This window comes from Microcaecilia unicolor, chromosome 12, assembly GCF_901765095.1.
Source record: "Microcaecilia unicolor chromosome 12, aMicUni1.1, whole genome shotgun sequence".
Classification (NCBI taxonomy): Eukaryota; Metazoa; Chordata; class Amphibia; order Gymnophiona; family Siphonopidae; genus Microcaecilia; species Microcaecilia unicolor.
This window is the reverse complement of record NC_044042.1, coordinates 84,679,087-84,697,238: the sequence shown is the minus strand read 5'-3', so window position 1 is coordinate 84,697,238 and position 18,152 is coordinate 84,679,087. Positions and strand designations below refer to the sequence as shown.

General features: G+C 43.7%; 1 protein-coding gene across 1 annotated transcript in view; it reads right to left on the bottom strand.

Moving 5' to 3' along the window:
- SIAE (sialic acid acetylesterase) overlaps nt 1-18,152 on the bottom strand; it is a 69,096-nt gene that overhangs the window by 39,945 nt on the left and 10,999 nt on the right. The window contains 2 exon segments of the mRNA XM_030220593.1: nt 3,020-3,158; nt 16,498-16,673. Of these exon segments, the coding sequence (XP_030076453.1) occupies nt 3,020-3,158; nt 16,498-16,673 (315 nt within the window).

Below are 18,152 nucleotides of genomic sequence, written 5' to 3'. Positions count from 1 at the left end.
CAGAAAGGTCAGACCAACCTGTTGTCAGACGCTCATCCAGGGAAAACAAAGGTGTTCCACCCCCAAGACTGTCTTACCTAACAAAGTCAGCAGAAGCTCAAGAGCCCTTAACATGGGATGAGATTGAGAAAATGCCAGCAGAAGAAGCTGCTGAATGGCATAAAGCTGCACAAGAAGAAATTGATGCATTGGATAAAAATAATACTTGGATTCTTACAAAATTACCTCCTGGCAAGAAAGCTATAGGATGCAAATGGGTATTCAAGTTAAAAGGAATGCACAAGGAAAAGTGGAAAGGTATAAAGCCAGATTAGTGGCAAAGGGATATCTTCAAAATATGGAGAAGATTTTGATGAAGTGTTTGCACCTGTAGTGAAACACACGACAATTAGAACACTTCTGAGCATTGCAGTCTCAAAAGGCATGCAAGTCAACCACATTGATGTGAAAACAGCGTTTCTTCACGGAGATATAACTGAAGACTTGTACATGGAACAACCAACAGGTTTCATAAATACAAAACAAAGACAGCTAGTGTGTAAATTAAACAAAGGTCTTTATGGATTAAAGCAAAGTGCAAAATGTTGGAATGATAAATTGCATGAAATATTGACAAATTTAGGATTTAAGCAAGGTGAAGCAGATAAATGCTTGTACACTAGGTGCACAAATGGACAATATGCATACATTTTAGCTTTTGTTGATGATCTGCTCATTGCAAGCAAAAGTGAGCAAGAGTACAAGGACATTGTAAAGTGTTTAAACCTCAATGTTGAGATAAAAGAACTTGGTAATGTGTCATACTATCTTGGTATAGAAATTGAGAAACAAAATGATGGTTCTTATCTTCTAAGCCAGAAGCAGAAAATAAATGAGCTTATTGAAAGTTTAGGTATGCAAGATGCCCAAGTTGTAAGCACTCCCATGATCACTGATTTTCTGAAGGATGAAACAGTAAGAGAACCTTTACCAGATAACATCCAATATAGATCAGCCATAGGTAAGCTTTTATATCTAGCTACCACATACAGGGCTGATATAGCAAATGCAGTAGGAATTTTGAGCAGAAGGGTCAGCTCACCTACCAAATCAGATTGGACTGCAGTTAAAAGGATGGTAAGGTATTTAAAGGGTACCATTGATTGTAAATTAAAGATTTCAGCCAATAGTAATCCAAAACTAATATGTTACTGTGATTCAGATTGGGCAGGGGATCATTCTGATTATAAATCCACAAGTGGATATGTGTTTATGTATGGAAATGTACAAATTTCATGGGCCAGTCATAAACAAAGTATTGTGAGTTTGTCTTCTACAGAAGCTGAATACGTGGCTGTATCGGAAGCGTGCAGAGAACTGATGTGGATTGAAAAACTTTTGCTGGATTTTGGAATAGCTGAACAGAGACCAATCCAGATAATGGAAGATAATCAGAGCTGCATCCGACTGTCACAGAATGACAAGGTTCAGTCACGCACCAAGCACATCGCAACGAAATACCACAACGTGCGAGAGTTGGCGAAAGAAGGGGTCATCAGTCTACACTATTGTCACACCAGTGAGATGACAGCTGACATCATGACCAAACCGTTACCCAGAGAACATTTTGTGAATCTGCGTATAAAGCTTGGACTTTGTATGAATAAATAATTGCATGACAGTTATGCATGAGAAGGGGTTTGTTGGAATGTAATTGTATTTTACATGCATTGCCTGTCAGATATTATTTCTCTGTGATTACTCTGTGACCTCTGATGTGAATTACTTAGAGAGGTCACACAGCTATGCAACTTCCTGTGGGGGTTAGACACTGCAGATGCAGCACATGGAGCACATGGAGCTCATGATCTCTCCTAACCTGAGAGGATCTATGGTGGTGTGAGCATCCATTACCATCTAAGCACATGGAAGGAGCTGATAATACAAATGTATAGTAATATGTATATATAAGCCTGTCTGATTATAATCTAACTACAAACTGTGAGTAAACAGATGTTTTGTTACTTCAACTTTAAAGTGACTCAGCAGTGAATTATTCAGGGGTGAATGAGAGAGAGATGAAGAAAGAAATTAACATTTCTAAAGCTGAAGCTGTGTGTACTAAAATCTGCTAATTATTTACTACAAATAATCCAACAGTTAGAGCACCAGTCTTGCAATCCAGAGGTGGCCTGTTCAAATCCCACTGCTGCTCCTTGTGATCTTGGGCAAGTCACTTAACCCTCCATTGCCTCAGGTACAGACTTAGATTGTGAGCCCTCCTGGGACAGAGAAATATCCAGAGTAACTCACCTTGAGCTACTACTGAAAAAGGTGTGAGCAAAATCTAAATAAATAAATAAAAATTTGAGAGTCTACAAGGAATGTTGCTATTCCACTAGCAACATTCCATGTAGAAGCCTGCCCTTGCAGATCAGCAACGCGGCCGCGCAGGCTTCTGTTTCTGTGAGTCTGACGTCCTGCACATACGTGCAGGATGTCAGACTCACAGAAACAGAAGCCTGCGCGGCCGCGTTGCTGATCTGCAAGGGCAGGCTTCTGTTGCTAGTGGAGGAGTAGCCTAGTGGTTAGTGCAGTGGAACATGGAATGTTGCTACTATTGCTGATTCTACATGGAATGTTGCTGAGTGGAGGAGTGGCCTAGTGGTTAGAGCACTGGTCTTGCAATCCAGAGGTGGCTGGTTCAAATCCTGCTGCTGCTCCTTGTGATCTTGGGCAAGTCACTTAACCCTCCATTGCCTCAGGTACAAACTTAGATTGTGAGCCCTCCTGGGACAGAAAAATATCCAGTGTACCTGAATGTAACTCACCTTGAGCTACTACTGAAAAAGGTGTGAGCAAAATCTAAATAAATAAAGCATAATTCACAGTGCAATACGAACTTTAACTGCATGGCAGAGTTTGATTATTCCTATTTTAAGGTGCCATTTAGGAGCTCTTGAATATGTCAATGATTATTTAATTTATTTTTTGAAGACCGGTCTTATTGGCAATGGAAGATTTGTGCACAGATTCTTACCAGGAGTTGGCACAGACCACTGGAGGTCTATTTCTGCAAGATCTTCCAACTCTACTTCTGCCTGAATATGAGAAGCTGAGAACACACGAATATGTGGATAGAATACAACTTCAGACAATTCCTTTTTTGCATTCATTATCTGGTTAAAAAAAAACAGAGTTTAAAACACAGGGTTAAATATTTAAAAGGCACATGTCTGCTGATAATTTGTTAACTGGTCAGAGTTTGATAGCTTATGTCTGGTATAACAGATTTTGGATCACCTTTAGAACATATAGATTATGATTTTTAGAGTACCCTCAATGAATACTTATGAGACTTTTTGCATATACAAATGTGCAAATGTATCAAGTATATTCATAATGAAAATCCTGACAAACAAATCTCTGTAAACATGGAAGATGTAATAGGGTAATGTGACAAACTAAAGAGTAGCAAATCATCTGGACTGGATGATATACAGACCTAAAAAATGAACTTGCAGAGAGATTATTAGTAAGGCTGCACATCGATTAAAATTTTTAACACACGATTCATTGCATAAAACGCCCCCTCACATTTCCTCCTATATAGTGCAAAATATAGACAGCAAACGTAAATTCTCAAAACTAACCCATTTGAATTCCTAAACTAAAAATAAAATCATTTTTCTCACCTTTGTTGTCTGGTGATTTTATGTTTCTAATCATTTCATTCCCTGTGCTCCCAACATAGCTGGTCTCCAGTATTCATTATTCTTTTTTTCTCCTCCTTCACTTCCTGCCCTATATCCATCTTTCACATTCAATTTTCTTCCTTTTTTTTTCTTCCTCCTTCTCAAATTTATCTAGTTTCCATCTTTTTTCTTCCCTTCCCCTCCATTCATGGGCACCATCTCCTCCTGTTTCTCTTCTCTCCCCTTCCTCTCCATGCGCACCATCATTTTTATATTAACTCATGCTTTTGCCACTCCTTCCGATACTTTGATTAGGATATCATCCTGTATTCCTTTGCTTCAAAACTGAGCACTAGATAATATGTTAAAATTAATCCCACTAAAACTAAGATTTTGTGGTTTAGAAGTCCTGATGTCCAAGTCCCCTTTTCCATCTCTTTGTCATCATGCCTCTAGCCTCTTTTTACCTGTTGAAAATAGCTCTAGAGTTTGGGTATCATTTTAGATTCTTCTCTAAAATTCGATCTCCAGGTTTCCAAGCTCTGGAAAAAAAAAAACTTTCTTTCCCATGAGACGGCTTTGTTTGATCAGGCCCTTCTTTCATCAACATCATTTTGCTTATTTAGTACAAATGTTGGTTCAATCTTATTTGGACTACTGTAATTTTTTATATATAGGTTTCATTGATTTTCATTGATTTTCAAACTAGCAAATTTGATAGTGTCACTAGTCATATACGAGAACTGCATTGGCTTCCTGTGAAGAATCGTGTTATTTTAAAAAAAATATCTTGAACCATGTTTGTCTTACAAGGAGCAGTTCCTGAGCTGGTGAAACATCTTTTCCTTCTTCTCAGGTTCTCCTTCTTTTCTAGCACAGTTCCTGACTCCGTATACTTCTCAACGCGTCCTTTGCTTATCGCACCAACACTTGCTGGTTGTACCCGCTTTCTGGCACATTAGGTATGTCACAGACCATTTTGACAAAGTTTAAAACAGATCTCAAAATGTTTCTTTTTGAGGATGCCTTTTGAATATGCTAGGACTGGGGTCAGTTCACACTTATCAGGCGACCCTCAGGGGGAGGAATGCTGGCTTTGGCCTAACCCCTGGTAAGCCTTTCCTCAGCTGAGAGGTGCCCAGCTCTACCACTGGCTGCATTTCAGGTGCTGTGGAGAACTTGCAGCTCATCTGTGTATCCTGCCTTCTCCGGGGTGACTCCCAGGTCCACTCCGATCCACTCAGGGCCTCCGCTCTAGGTGCCGCGCGCCGTTATTTTTCTCTTTATATTTATTTTTTCTCCCAGTTACTACTTATGGCTCCAGTACACTTTTTCTTCTTGGTACTGTCCCTTCCTAATTTGTTTCTCCATCTTAAACCACTGTACACTGCAGGAAACACATTGTCCACCCTCTGTATTCATCATCTCACCATCTCTTTTTTCCTCTTCCTTTTTCTCAGCTCTCAGACTTGAATATTTCCTTCCTTCCATTCATCCATCTCCTTTCTATCTGAGTACATCTCGCCTCCATTATGTCGTCGTACCTCTCCTACTCTTCTCCGTACTCTCTTGCTCCTTCTCCTGCTCTCCGCTGGGGACATTAATCCCAATCCTGGTCCTCCACATCAGCTCTCATCCTATTTGTGCAGGTCACACCGTGATATCTCCAATATAATTTCTGTTCCTCTCCTCCTCCCCCCTCCTTCCCTGCCTTTCTCTTGTGCTCTGTGGAATGCCCGCTCTGTCTGTAACAAACTTTCCTATATCCATGACCTCTTTATCTCTCGTGCTCTCCATCTGCTTGCCCTAACTGAAACTTGGCTTTACCCTGAAGACTCTGCTTCAGTTGCGGCCCTATGCCATGGAGGTTATCTTTTCTCCCATACTCCTCGCCCGGTTGGCCGTGGAGGTGGTGTCGGGCTACTACTTTCACCCTCTTGTAGATTTCAACCTCTTCTTCTACCTCAGTCTCACTGTTTTTCTTCCTTCGAAGTCCACTCCATCCGTCTATTTGCTCCTCTGCCTCTCCGAGTAGCAGTCATTTATCGACCCCCCCTGATAAGTCCCTTTCTCACTGACTTTGATGCTTGGCTTTCCTTCTTTCTTGAACCTTCATCTCCTTCCCTCATTCTTGGGGATTTTAACATTCATGCTAATGATCCCTCCGACTCTTATGCTTCACAGTTTCTTGCTTTAACATCCTCTTTCAATCTTCAACTGTGCTCCACTGCCCCCACTCACCAGAATGGCCACTGTCTTGACCTTATCCTCTCCTCAAACTGCTCACTCTCCAGTTTCTGTGCCTCAACTCTTCCCCTCTCTGACTATCATCTGATAACTTTCACACTTGAACACCCTCCTCCCAGTCCCGTCCAATCTTAACCAATACATTTAGGAATCTTCAGGCTATTGACCCTTCTACTCTGTCCTCCAATGTTTCTAATCTCTTCTCCGTCCGCTCTGCTCGCTGCCTGCCACCCTCACTCTCAGGGTCTTGCCTTTCCTTACTTGGCCCCAGTGTCACCGTGTTGTGCACAGTAGTGTCACAGGAAAAATCTGCCAGCAGTGTCACGGCTTGCTTGAGGATAGTTGTGAAAGCAGCAAGCATTCATATGCAAATAATGATGGCAGACAAAAGGCGCATTGATTATTTTCTGGCACGACTGGCAGTGAATTCATACTGAAGGAGATTCTCATCAGGCCTCAAGCACTCCCCTGCGGCCCCACAAACATGCACAGGAACCGGCACACAGAGCACTGGCTGCAGTGCTCTCTGAGTCTGCTGCTGCAAAACGTGTACACGAATTTGGAAAACTCAAGCCCAGCTGCCCAGGTAAAATACATATTTTTTGAACATGTACAGTCAGTGCTGGTGGTGGGCTTCTGGGTGGTGGTGGGCTCTTCACTGCTTAGGGAAAAAAAGGTATATTTAATCATTAAATATATCTTTTGTTTCCCTAGGCAGTGAAGTGGGGAGGGGTAGAGAAGGGCTGATGCCGAGCTATGGGGATGGATTGGGGGGGGGGGGGTAGGGAAGGGAAAGGCTGATGCCGGGCTATGGGGATGGATCAATTGGGAGGGGGGGTAGGGAAGGACTTCTGCCATGCTACAAGATGGATATTGGGGAGTAGGGAAGGAAGGGCTGATGCAATTCTATGGGGATGGATATGGGGGGGGGGGAGGTAGGAAAGGGAAGGGCTGCTGCTAGGCTACAGGGATGGATGGAGGGGTAGGGAAGGGCTGATGCCAGGCTATGGGGATGGATATAGGGGGAGAGAAAGCAGTAGACCCAAAGGAAGGGAAAAAGACTTCAAAGGTATTTTTACCCGTATTTGTTATTGTAAATTGTAAGCCACTTTGAACTGAAACTTGTTTTGGATAATAGTGGGATGAATGAATGGATAAATACATACATACGTAATACATAAATACATAAATAAATAAAGCAATGTTTGAAGGATATATGCCGTTGCTGTAATTATATTGCAGGATCCTGTTACGTGTGTTGAGATGTTTGCTATTATAGTAGACTTATGTCTGGCCAAGTTTAAGATATGGGATAATGTAACTATATTTAAAAATATTTTTTTCCAATAAGTATGTATGTGGTTTATGTTGATGCAGGGCAGCTATAGGGCAGACTTACAAATCCATCATTAAGAGCATTCTGAGGCATTATTTTGTAGTATCTTGCTACTCATACCTATATACATAGTGCCCACCCATATTAGCTCTGAGCCCACCCAAAATGTCAGGTCTGGCTACGTCACTGCTGTGTGCTCATGTAGGAAAAGCTGGATGCATGTGCTAGTCTGTATTTTAATCCTTTACAGCTGGGGAAGTGCAGATTAAGAAATGTGTGGGCAGATCTTTTAGCATTTCTGGGAGGTAGGTCCACGAGGTCTAACATGTAGGCCGGGGCATCTCCGTAAATGATTTTATGCACAGTCGTGCAGATCTTGAACGCGATCCGTTCTTTAAGTGGGAGCCAGTGAAGTTTCTCTCTTAGGGGTTTTGCACTTTCATATTTTGTTTTACCAAATATGAGTCTGGCTGCGGTATTTTGGGCTGTTTGAAGTTTCTTGACAAGTTGTTCTTTGCAGCCAGCGTAGAGTGCATTGCAATAGTCTAGGTGACGTGGAAGGGCATAATCGAACGGAAACGCCTATCTCCATGGGAGTTTATCTCCAAGAACAGGTCCGTGAAGGGGCGGGCCGAACCGTATTTTCGAAAAAATGGACGTTTTTGAGCTGGGCGTTTGTTTTTTTTAGCGATAATGGAAACTAAAAACGCCTAGCTCAAAACATCCTAATCCGAACCATTTGGTCGTGGGAGGGGCCAGGATTCGTAGTACACTCGTCCCCCTGATATGCCAGGACACCAACTGGGCACCCTAGGTCAGTGCGGTGGACTTCAGAAAAAGCTCCCACATGCATAGCTCCCTTACCACGGGTGCTGAGCTCCCAACCCCCTCCCCCAAAACCCACTACCCACAAATGTACAACACTACCATAGCTCTTAGGGGTGAAGGGGGCACCTACATGTGGGTACAGTGGGTTTTGGAGGCCTCCCATTTACCAGCACAAGTGTTACAGGTGGGGGGGGGGATGGGCCTGGGGCCACCTGGCTGAAGTGCACTGGGGGACCCACTAAAAGTACTCCAGGGACCTGCATACACGCAGGCCTCTAGGACTTGTTGCTGCTATATAACATTGGCACACCAGTTGACACCTGAAGACTAATCTCTCCGAAAACGTCCTTTATTGGAATAACCGCCTTTACTCACAGTTAACTGCAGATCAGAGGTTGTGCCCCACTGGCAACGAGTCTCCCTGTACTGAGATGAGCAGTAGGTCAGAGCTGGCAGAATGCTGTACAATGCCCTCTTTCAGCCACATTCAAGGTAAGAACTAAGTTCTGTAATGTGGCTAACACAGGAAAGGGAACTAAAACTGGCTTACAAAAATGGCCACTACTGCATGAACTACAACAGGAAACACAACAGGGCACACTCTGACCCAGTAGGCAGGGGGGAAAGCACCATGGGAGAAGAGCCTACCAACTACCAACATCGTGAGACTGTAACACAAGCTAATGAAATCATGGAGCCCAATACCCTACACCCACCACAATGCAATGCTGATGTGACCCTGTACTGCACCTGAGAGCCACATCTGACCCAGGGAAAGGCTGTGAGAGGATCGAACACATTCTGCTGTCATGGAGGTGGGTACGGCATTTGAGGCTGGCATACAGGCTGGGAAAAAAGATTTTAAAGTGGGTTTTTTTGGTGGGAGGGGGTTAGTGACCACTGGGAGTCCGGGGAAGTCATCCCCGATTCCCTCCAGTGGTCATCTGGGCAGTTGGAGCACTTTTTTGGGACTTGTTCGTGAAAAAAAAGGGTCCAAAAAAAGTGACCCAAAATCGCGGTCAAAACGTCTTTTTTTTCCCCGATTATCAGCTAAAGACGCCCATCTCTCCTTGGCTGATAACCACGCCCCAGTTCCGCCTCCGACACGCCCCGTCAACTTTATTAGTTTCCGCGACGGACTGCAGTTGGAAACGCCCAAAATCGGCTTTTGATTATACCGATTTGGGCGCCTTTGCGAGACAAACGTCTATCTCCCGATTTAGGTCGTACTATAGGCGTTTTTCTCTTTCGAAAATAAGCTGGTTAGTACCATTGATTTTACCAGGTTGCGAAAAATGGATCTAGGGAAGAAAGGTTTTATTCTTTTGAGTTTCCACATGGAGTAGAACATCTTCTTAGTTATGTTCTTCACATGGTTTTCAAGTGTGAGATTTCGATCAATGGTGACTCCAAGAATTTTCAGAGTGTTTGAGACAGGGAGGGAGTATATATCAGGAATTCTCTCCCTATCTGAGATTGATGTCAAACTATTTGATTTTTTTAAAACAACTGAAGAAATACTTGTTCGATCTAAATGGATAACTTGTTCGGTATTTTCTTTGTTATTATATATTGTCTTATTTTTCCCTATTGTTGTTTGGGTTCTCTTTCTGTAAGTTGCATCAAACTCTGAGTTAGATTAGATCTCCTCCCATTTCCCTTCTCTCCCCCTCTCCATGAGCATCATCTCCTCCCATCTCCTTTCTCTCCCCTTCCCTTGCCCTCTGCTCCATGGATACAATCTCCTCCCTTCTTTCTTCCCGTCCCCTCCACTCCATGGGCACCATCTCTTCCCTTCCCTCCATCCATGGTCACTATTTCTTCCCTTTTCTCTTCACTCCTCTCCCCTCCCTTCCCTGGGCACCATCTCCTGTTTCTTCCACCCCCCTATTTCCAGCATTTGTACCTCTCAAATACCCCCTGCCTCCCCCGCGTTCCAAATCTCTCTCTCTTTCTCTTGGCACCTCTGCTTGCCTCTCCATGAAGTCCTGTAGTTCTCTCCCCTGCATACTTTCTCTTTTCTCACTCTCTCTCCTGTTTTTGTGACCCTCCAAACTTGCCTTTAACGCTGCAGTGAAAACATGCTGCTTTTCACCCACTGGAAGTCTCTCTCTGTAGTGTCCTGCCTCCTCTGACTGAATTTCCTGTGTCACAGCACCTTACCGGGCTGACACAGCTTTACAGTTCCGTTCCTGCCCTGATAAGGGTGCACCAACGTTCCACCAGCTGACTGCTCTGCTCCTGCCGCACCCTTCCTACTCTGACCCAATCCAGTGCTGCCTACCGCAGAATCAGGTGATGTCAGAGCTGACATCAGATGCCACCGTCCTTAACTGTGGCTCTTGCATGCTGCTCTGGGCCTCAGCTACTGCTTGGTCATGCTGTTTCCTGGCGTTGTTTTTTGTCTGACCTAATTGCCGTCTGCCTTTGACCCTGCCTGGATTTGCTGACCTGCTCGCTGCCTGTGGGCTGTGTTCTCCACCTTTGCCCGGTTCCTGTCTTGCCCCACCTCGACTGTCTTTGGATCTGCACTGGAGGCCCAGGAGAACAGACTCCCCCTATCTCTGACCATCCCGCCATCTAGGTTTCTTCTGTCTATACTCTCTGTTTTCTCTCCATCGCCTCCTCAGAAGTCTTGCTGGCCGCCCGGACCTGAGGACTCAACCTTCGGGAAACAGTGTTGGTGCAGGTGAAGATCCTTGGGCTTGTAGACCGCCTTCCCCTGTCCTTGAGGAAGGCACAAAGGTTCACGATTTCCTTCCTTGAGGTAGGGATAAAAGTTGTGACCACAGCCTAGCAGGAGAGGAGTTCCTATAGCGCCCAACATGGTTGAGGAGCGCAGTCTGACCTGGACCAGCAGCCTGCATGCATGGATCCGGAGCCCCACAGCAGTATGATGGCGTCCCCCAGCAGCGGATCGAGGCAGGGAGAAATTTAGGCCCACAGATGAACAGAGCCCTTCCATCCTCTACAGGCTTGGAACAACCTGGAAAGCACCGAGTAAGAGGGGAGCAAACACTGCGCTACTGAGGCAGAATTGAATGACTCAGCGGACTCTGGGAGCCCAAGCAGACAAGAGCCATTACCTAGGAAGAAAACCAAGAATCATCTAACATCACACACACACACAAACTCAAACAACCCAGATCTCAAAATACACACACACAGTCAAGAAGCTGAAATATGAAAGTGCAACTCCACTACTCAAAACATTGCACTGGCTACCAATCAAGGCAAGATTACTCTTCAAAAACGAGCACCCTCATATTTAAAATACTATTTGGAATGGCACCAGAATATATGCTAGACATGATTGAGTTATTCCCGAGAAACGCAAGTCCAGAAAGCAGAGGCTCCTTACTTCTTTACCTACTCAACCATCAATGAATAGTTAAGCTCTGGAACTCTTTGCCGGGGAATGTGGTAACAATGGTTAGCATATCTGGGTTTAAAAAAGTTTGGACAAATTCCTGGAGGAAAAGTCCATAGTCTGCTATTGAGGCAGACATGGGAAGCAACTGCTTGCCCTGGGATTTGTAGTATGGAGTGTTGCCACGATTTGGGTTTCCACCAGGTACTTGTGACCTGGCTTGGCCACTGTTTGGAAAACATCTACTCTTATGTACTGTCATGTCCCCTACCTCAATGCAAACGGTGCCCTCGGGCTGCGCGGGGTCCCGTCGACACGCATGCTTGATTGGCACTGCCCTGAGCCATATGTGTGTAGTTCTTCTCTGGGTTTGTTCAGAGAGCGGTGGATGCAGGTTCCTTAATTGCTTTGCTTCCATGCACCTGTGTCTGCTCTCTCTCTGCCTGGCTTCCAGGCTCCTTGATTGCTTTGCTTCCACCCACCCACCTGTGTCTGATCTCCCTCTGCCTGGCTTCCCTTGCTTCTCTCCTATTGGTCTTCTGGTTCCTCCTACCCCTGCTCCTGTCCTATGGCTGTGCTCATTCTCCGTGTTGGTTCCTGCTGATGTCAGACGCCAGCACTTTATCAGCTGAGCTCTTCCTGGACTCCATGCTTCGGCTTCTACTTTGGTAGGTGTTACTTGCTCAGTAGTTTGCTTCTTATCTACTTGTCCCTCGTTGCTGACTTCGCCTGTACCTGGATCACTCTCTTGCCTGCTGCCTGCTTATTGCCTTTACCTGTGCCTGGATTACTCTCTTGCCTGCTGCTTGCCTACTGACTTTGCCTGTACCTGGATTTCTCTCTTGACCCGCTGCCTGCCTACTGACTTTGCCTGTACCTGGATTACCCTCTTGACCTGCTGCCTGCCTACTGACTTTATCTGTGCCTGGATTACTCTCTTGCCTGTTGTTTGCCTATTGACATTGCCTGTACCTGGATTACTCCCCTGCCTGCTGCTTGCCTGTTTCTGGATTACTCCCCTACCTGCTGCCTGCCTATTGACGTTGCCTGAACCTGGATCACTTTCTTTCCTGCTTCCTGGCCGATATGTTCACCACCCCGCTTCCAGCTCCGTCTCATAAGTCCTGCAGGCCGCCCGCACCTAGGGGCTCAACCTCTGGGGAACGGCAGTCAGCGCATGTGAAACCTGGGGTTGTCCGGCTGCCAAGCAGAACCTGGTCCGAGTACCGGGCTCAGCAGCGCTCTACTTGGTAAAAGAACTCACAAGTATGACATGTACACAGCAGGATTTAACTATCTGGGCTCCAAATGGTGGAACTCAATACCAAAAGCCACAAGAAGCATCACCAACTACCTTCAATTCAGGAAAGAAATGAAAACCTCTCTCTTCAAAAAATTCTACAGCTAAATACATAAGTCATCAACGTCCCACATCTAAAAACCTACCTCTACAAATCCACCTCTATAAATCAACCTCATCAAAACCCTTCAGATAATCACATAAACTATCTCCCTACTTTCCAGCAAAACAGACCCTCAGAAAACTCTATAGTCTACAGAAGTCCTTTCCATGTCATAATAGAGGAATAAACAACGTAACTGTAAATTGTAAAGATGACACAAGAGTGTAGACTTGAGATGATGTAAAAAATCTACATTTATTGTGTAGCTCAAAAGGCTTGACACAGCCGTGTTTCGCCTCAGGAGTCTTTTGTCACGACTGTGGTTGTGACTCCACTTTTCAGTCTCACCTTTTCTTCCAGTGGTCAGCTTTAGAGGTGGCTCCAGTCTGTTCTTTTCTTTGCATTGTTGCCTCTGCTGCTACTTCCTGTATTCCAAGCCTCACTCTGGTGTTCAGTGTGTTTCAAGCCCCTTTCCTGTAGTTGTGACATTATCAGTGAAGGCCCTCATAAGTAAGGTAAGGACATTCAGTACCTTTGCAAAGCCAAAGGTCTCCAGGTTTGTCGGTGTGTTTGTGTAGCACTTCTGCCCTGTGTCCTAGTCGGTGTACTTGTGTAGCATTTCTGCCCTGTGTCCTCGTCGGTGTACTTGTGTAGCACTTCTGTCTTGTTTCCTAGATAGTGTGTCTGTGTGGCACTTCTCCTTTAGTTCTTCTGTTTGTCTGTGTGCTAGGGTTAGCACTTCTGCCTGAGTGATTGTTTGCCTATGTGCTAGGGTTAGCACTTCTGCCTGAGTGCTTCAGCTTGTCTGTGTGCTAGTGTAGTGTCAGTAGCACTTCTGTCTTGGTTATTGCCTGCTTGATCTGTTGTTTGTTTGTGTGGCCCAGCCTTGAGCTCTGCCTAGTCTGCCTCACCTAGAGCTCTGCCTAGTCTTTTCTGCCTTCTGCTATTGTGTTTGGGTCCAAGTTCAGCCTTGCGGCCCGTATGAGAGGGCTATGTGTGCATGGGTTCCAGCTCGGCCTTGCAGCCCGTTTGAGTGTTTGCTCTTCTGGCTTTACTTGCTTCCCAGCCTAGTCCAATCCTGGTTTGTTTCTTAGTACTGCTTGTGTGCTCTATGCACTTCTGATTGTTTCTGCGTGTGTGCTTATTGCACTTCTAGTCTGCTCCAGTCCTGCTTGTTCAGTCCAATCCTGGTTTGTGTCTTAGAACTGCCTGTGCACTCTGTGCACTTCTGGTCTCTTTCTGCCTGTGTGCTTATTGCACTTCTAGTCTGCTCCAGTCCTGCTTGTTCAGTCCAGTCCTGGTTGGAGGGTCTGCCTGCTGCTGCCATTCGTCGACAGCAGCCCAAGAGCTCACGTTGTCCCTGAGACCATGACAGTTTGCTAAGAGCCCGAGACCATGACATCTTTGCAGGCTAAATGAAATAGATAGCTTAAAATGTCAGCAAGTATATACATACAAAAGTACATGAAACTGCACAAAAGACACAATCAGATAATTATCTAATATCACAATCATAAAACCAATATAATAAAACAAATATAGAAATGTCACAATATTGGTACCACTGTAAAACAAAAATGACTTATAGATATACATAAAATTTTAACACAATTATTGATAAAAAATAAAAAAGAACACAATTATAAGTAAAAATAACTAAACAAATGTAAAAACACTGGTGCTTCTTATAATTGAAATTGACTTCTAGAAATAAGTGTAATTAAAAGAACTGACATCACAATAATAAATTGAAAGAATCATCACAATTATAACTCAGAATGATGTTTCTGTAATGAAGGACTCTTAGAAGGGGACCGCGATTTATCTCAATCTAATTTTAAACATCTGATAAATATATCAAAACTGCAAGTAACTATTACCTAGCTACATCAATAAAGAAATGGTGAGTAAAACAGTCAGCACCACTCCTTCAACTGCTCATAATGCAGCTCAGTATGAACTTGTGATTTATTTTAAAACAGCCAGCCCCTGAAATCTAACAGCAAGAGAATGTCCTGAAAAATAAATTAATGCTTAATGTATACAAAAATAAAATCTATTTTCTCTTCATAAAACAAGTATATACGTACCTTGTCTATGTAAAAACTGTGTGTCTGTCGATATATTACCAAATAGAAATTGATATAATAATTTCAGTTTAGCAAAAGATTTCCTGATTAGTTCTTTAATATACTTTAGAATCTAGTATCTCTCCCAATGTTTTAATATCTGATTGTATAGATACTTCAGTAGTAGCCAGTTTTAATCTATACTGGGATAGATCTTCACACATTCCTTCAATCCATAGAACAATTAGTTTTGTCAAGGTTGATTTTCAAATCATGAGCTAACATCCATTTGCCAACTTATCAAATACACTTGACATCACATCAAAAGTTTCTTGTAGATTAGATTTCACTGGAAATAGTAGGGAGATAGACAGCATACAAAAAGTACTTAATTTTAAAAGGTTATTTTAAAAAGTTTAAGTACTTGTTGCAAACCATTCAAATCAATACTGGGGAAAGTGATGAGCCTTTCGGCACTCCCTGCAGCATTCACCAAGAATCAGAAATAGAATGATTTCAAACTACCTGCAAAGTACGATGATATAAAAAGCCTTAAAACTACTGCAACACTTTATCAGAAAGAAAGGGTGAGAATCTATTGATATAGATTCAGGGAAGGAAGCAACATAAATTGCAAAAGAAGAGAAAAAGTACAGTGGGAAATACAGACTCAGGAACCATTTGTTAAGGAATGATGAAATGAAACCTAAGGACCAACGATTGAGAGCTGCAGTCCCAGACAGTGGATTACAGAAGAAAGAACTGGAAACTGTTAACCATCTCATTGCTGGCTGTGAAGTTCAGAAGGTGAGTACCTTGAGACTGCTACTAGGGGTTGCAGTAACCATTTTGAGGTCAGACCTGTGATGGGCAGGAGCAAGTGGGCATTGCCTGGAGATTCCAAGTAGGCCCAGGGAGGCCTACGGGGGTTGCGAGGTAGGGGTCAGGCCAGGACTATTGTCGTCTTTGAGGGGAAGTGAGGGGGATCAGGACCAGGAGAAGAGAGGGAGGGGGGGATTGGAGTCGCCGAGGCAGCTGTTTCCTTTTAGGCATTTCTCGACCGATATTTAACCATGGCCCTTGATACTCAGTGCCAGTGCCTGGATATGGCCTGGCATTACATATTTGGGGTTAATTCTGCCCACAGTGGTCAGTGTTTAAAAAACACTGACCACCTTCGACTGAATATTGACCAGGAAGCATTTTGTACATGAAGCAGAAAAAAGGCGTAGAAGGAAGAAAAAGGAAACAAAAGCACACCTTCAGACTACTCTCTAAAGAATGACTTACAAATTTTGTGGATAGACTGTCATTCAAGGATTGGACTCCTAAGTCACTTCAAAGCCCATCAACAGATCGCTAAGGTAGAATTTATTGTTTACCTAAAGGACTGACCATAGATATATTAATTAAAGCAATGAAAAAAATAATTTGGGAGTGAATGGAATTCTAATGGACAATGACATATTTACTGAATTAATTTTCTTAGCATATAGGAAGGAGATTGGTTAATCGTGGTATTTAGTTGTACATTTTTTACAAGTCCAGTTTCAAACAAGTTGCACAGTACCTGTAAGACAGTCATCTCCATGTTACTTTGCCCACCACAAAGCCAAACATCACCAAATAAGACATCTTGTAATGTAACATTTTTCACTTCTCCTCTGAAGTACTGCTGTGCAAATATTTCATAGGGACCTCCAGGACTCATAGGGTCCAGAATGACTTTCCAGGTCCCTGTATCTCCTGCAATAAACACAAATATAAAAGAATATAGTCAGATCTGCACACAAGCTCTTATATGGCACATCCCCTGGACTAATTGGAAGCGCCCTACGCACTACTCATCAGTGAGTTTCAGAAACTGTGTCCTGGGCCTATATATTCTGTGATAGGGATGTGGCCCTCCTCTCCTCATGATATGCCTCAAGCAGGATGGCCTCTATAACCCAGACATTCAGCCAACTCATGGTTTTGATATCCCACCACCAACACCCAGAGAGTTCCCCACCACCACAAGCAATAATGTGGTAATGTGAAACCATTCTCTCAGCTATATTTACTGTCTTAGGGCCTGTGCTTTGGAATTCACTACTACTGGAACTAAGACTTGAATCATCTCTTGAAAATTTTAAATCAAGTTTAAAAAGCAATTTGAAATTTAAGTTTATTCCCCTAATAATTTTGGTGAATGCAGGTTTGGCTATCTACGTTCCTGTGCTCGATCTGCTGAATGCCTTTGGCTGAAATTCTGTGCCCATATGGCTTCATACATTTCAAATTCTTGCTGACCTACTTCTAGTCTGCTCTTTCATTTGCCAAACAAGACTACTACATCCACTTGACAAACTCTCTTGGCTCAAACCCTCAACGTCTCTTTGCCACACTGAACTCTCTCCTCGAAGTGCCTTCACCTCTAACCCCTCATTCACTTTCTCCCCAGACTATGGCTGAGTACTTTCATGATAAGGTTCACGAGATTAACCTTGAGTTCTTAACCAAGTCACCTCCAACTCTCCTTCCCCCAGTCCATTCTGTCAACCCTACTTCAACCCCTGCCTCCTTTTCTGAAATCACTGAAGAGGAACCTGCACATTTTCTTTCCTCCTTCAAACTACCTGTTCCTCTGATCCAATTCCCACCCATCTACTCAGCACTACTGTCATCCCTTTTATCTGTCATATCCTCAATCTTTCCCTTTCCACTGCAACTGTTTCTGATGCCTTCATAAATGCCGTAGTTACACCACTCCTCAAAAAACCTTCATTGGACCCTACCTGCCCTTCCAACTATCACCCCATCTCCCTCCTCCCTTTCCTATCCAAGATACTTGAAAATGCTGTTCACCACTATTGTCTTGGCTTTCTTTCATCTCAAGCTAATCTTGACCCACTTCACTCTGGCCTTTGCTCTCTACATTCAACTGAAACAGCCCTTGCTAAAGTCTCCAATGACCTATTCCTGGCCAGATCCAAAGGTCTCTAATCTATCCTCATCCTTCTCAATCTATCTGCTGCTTTTGACACTGTTGATCACCACCTACACCTTGATATGCTATCCTCACTTTGATTTCAGGGCTCCGTTCTTTCTTGGTTTTCTTCTTATCTGTCCCATCAAACTTTTAGTGTATGCTCTGGTGGATCCTCCTCCACTTCTATCCCACTATCAGTTAGTGTACCTCAGGGATCTGTCTTGGGACCTCTTCTTTTCTCCATCTATACTTCT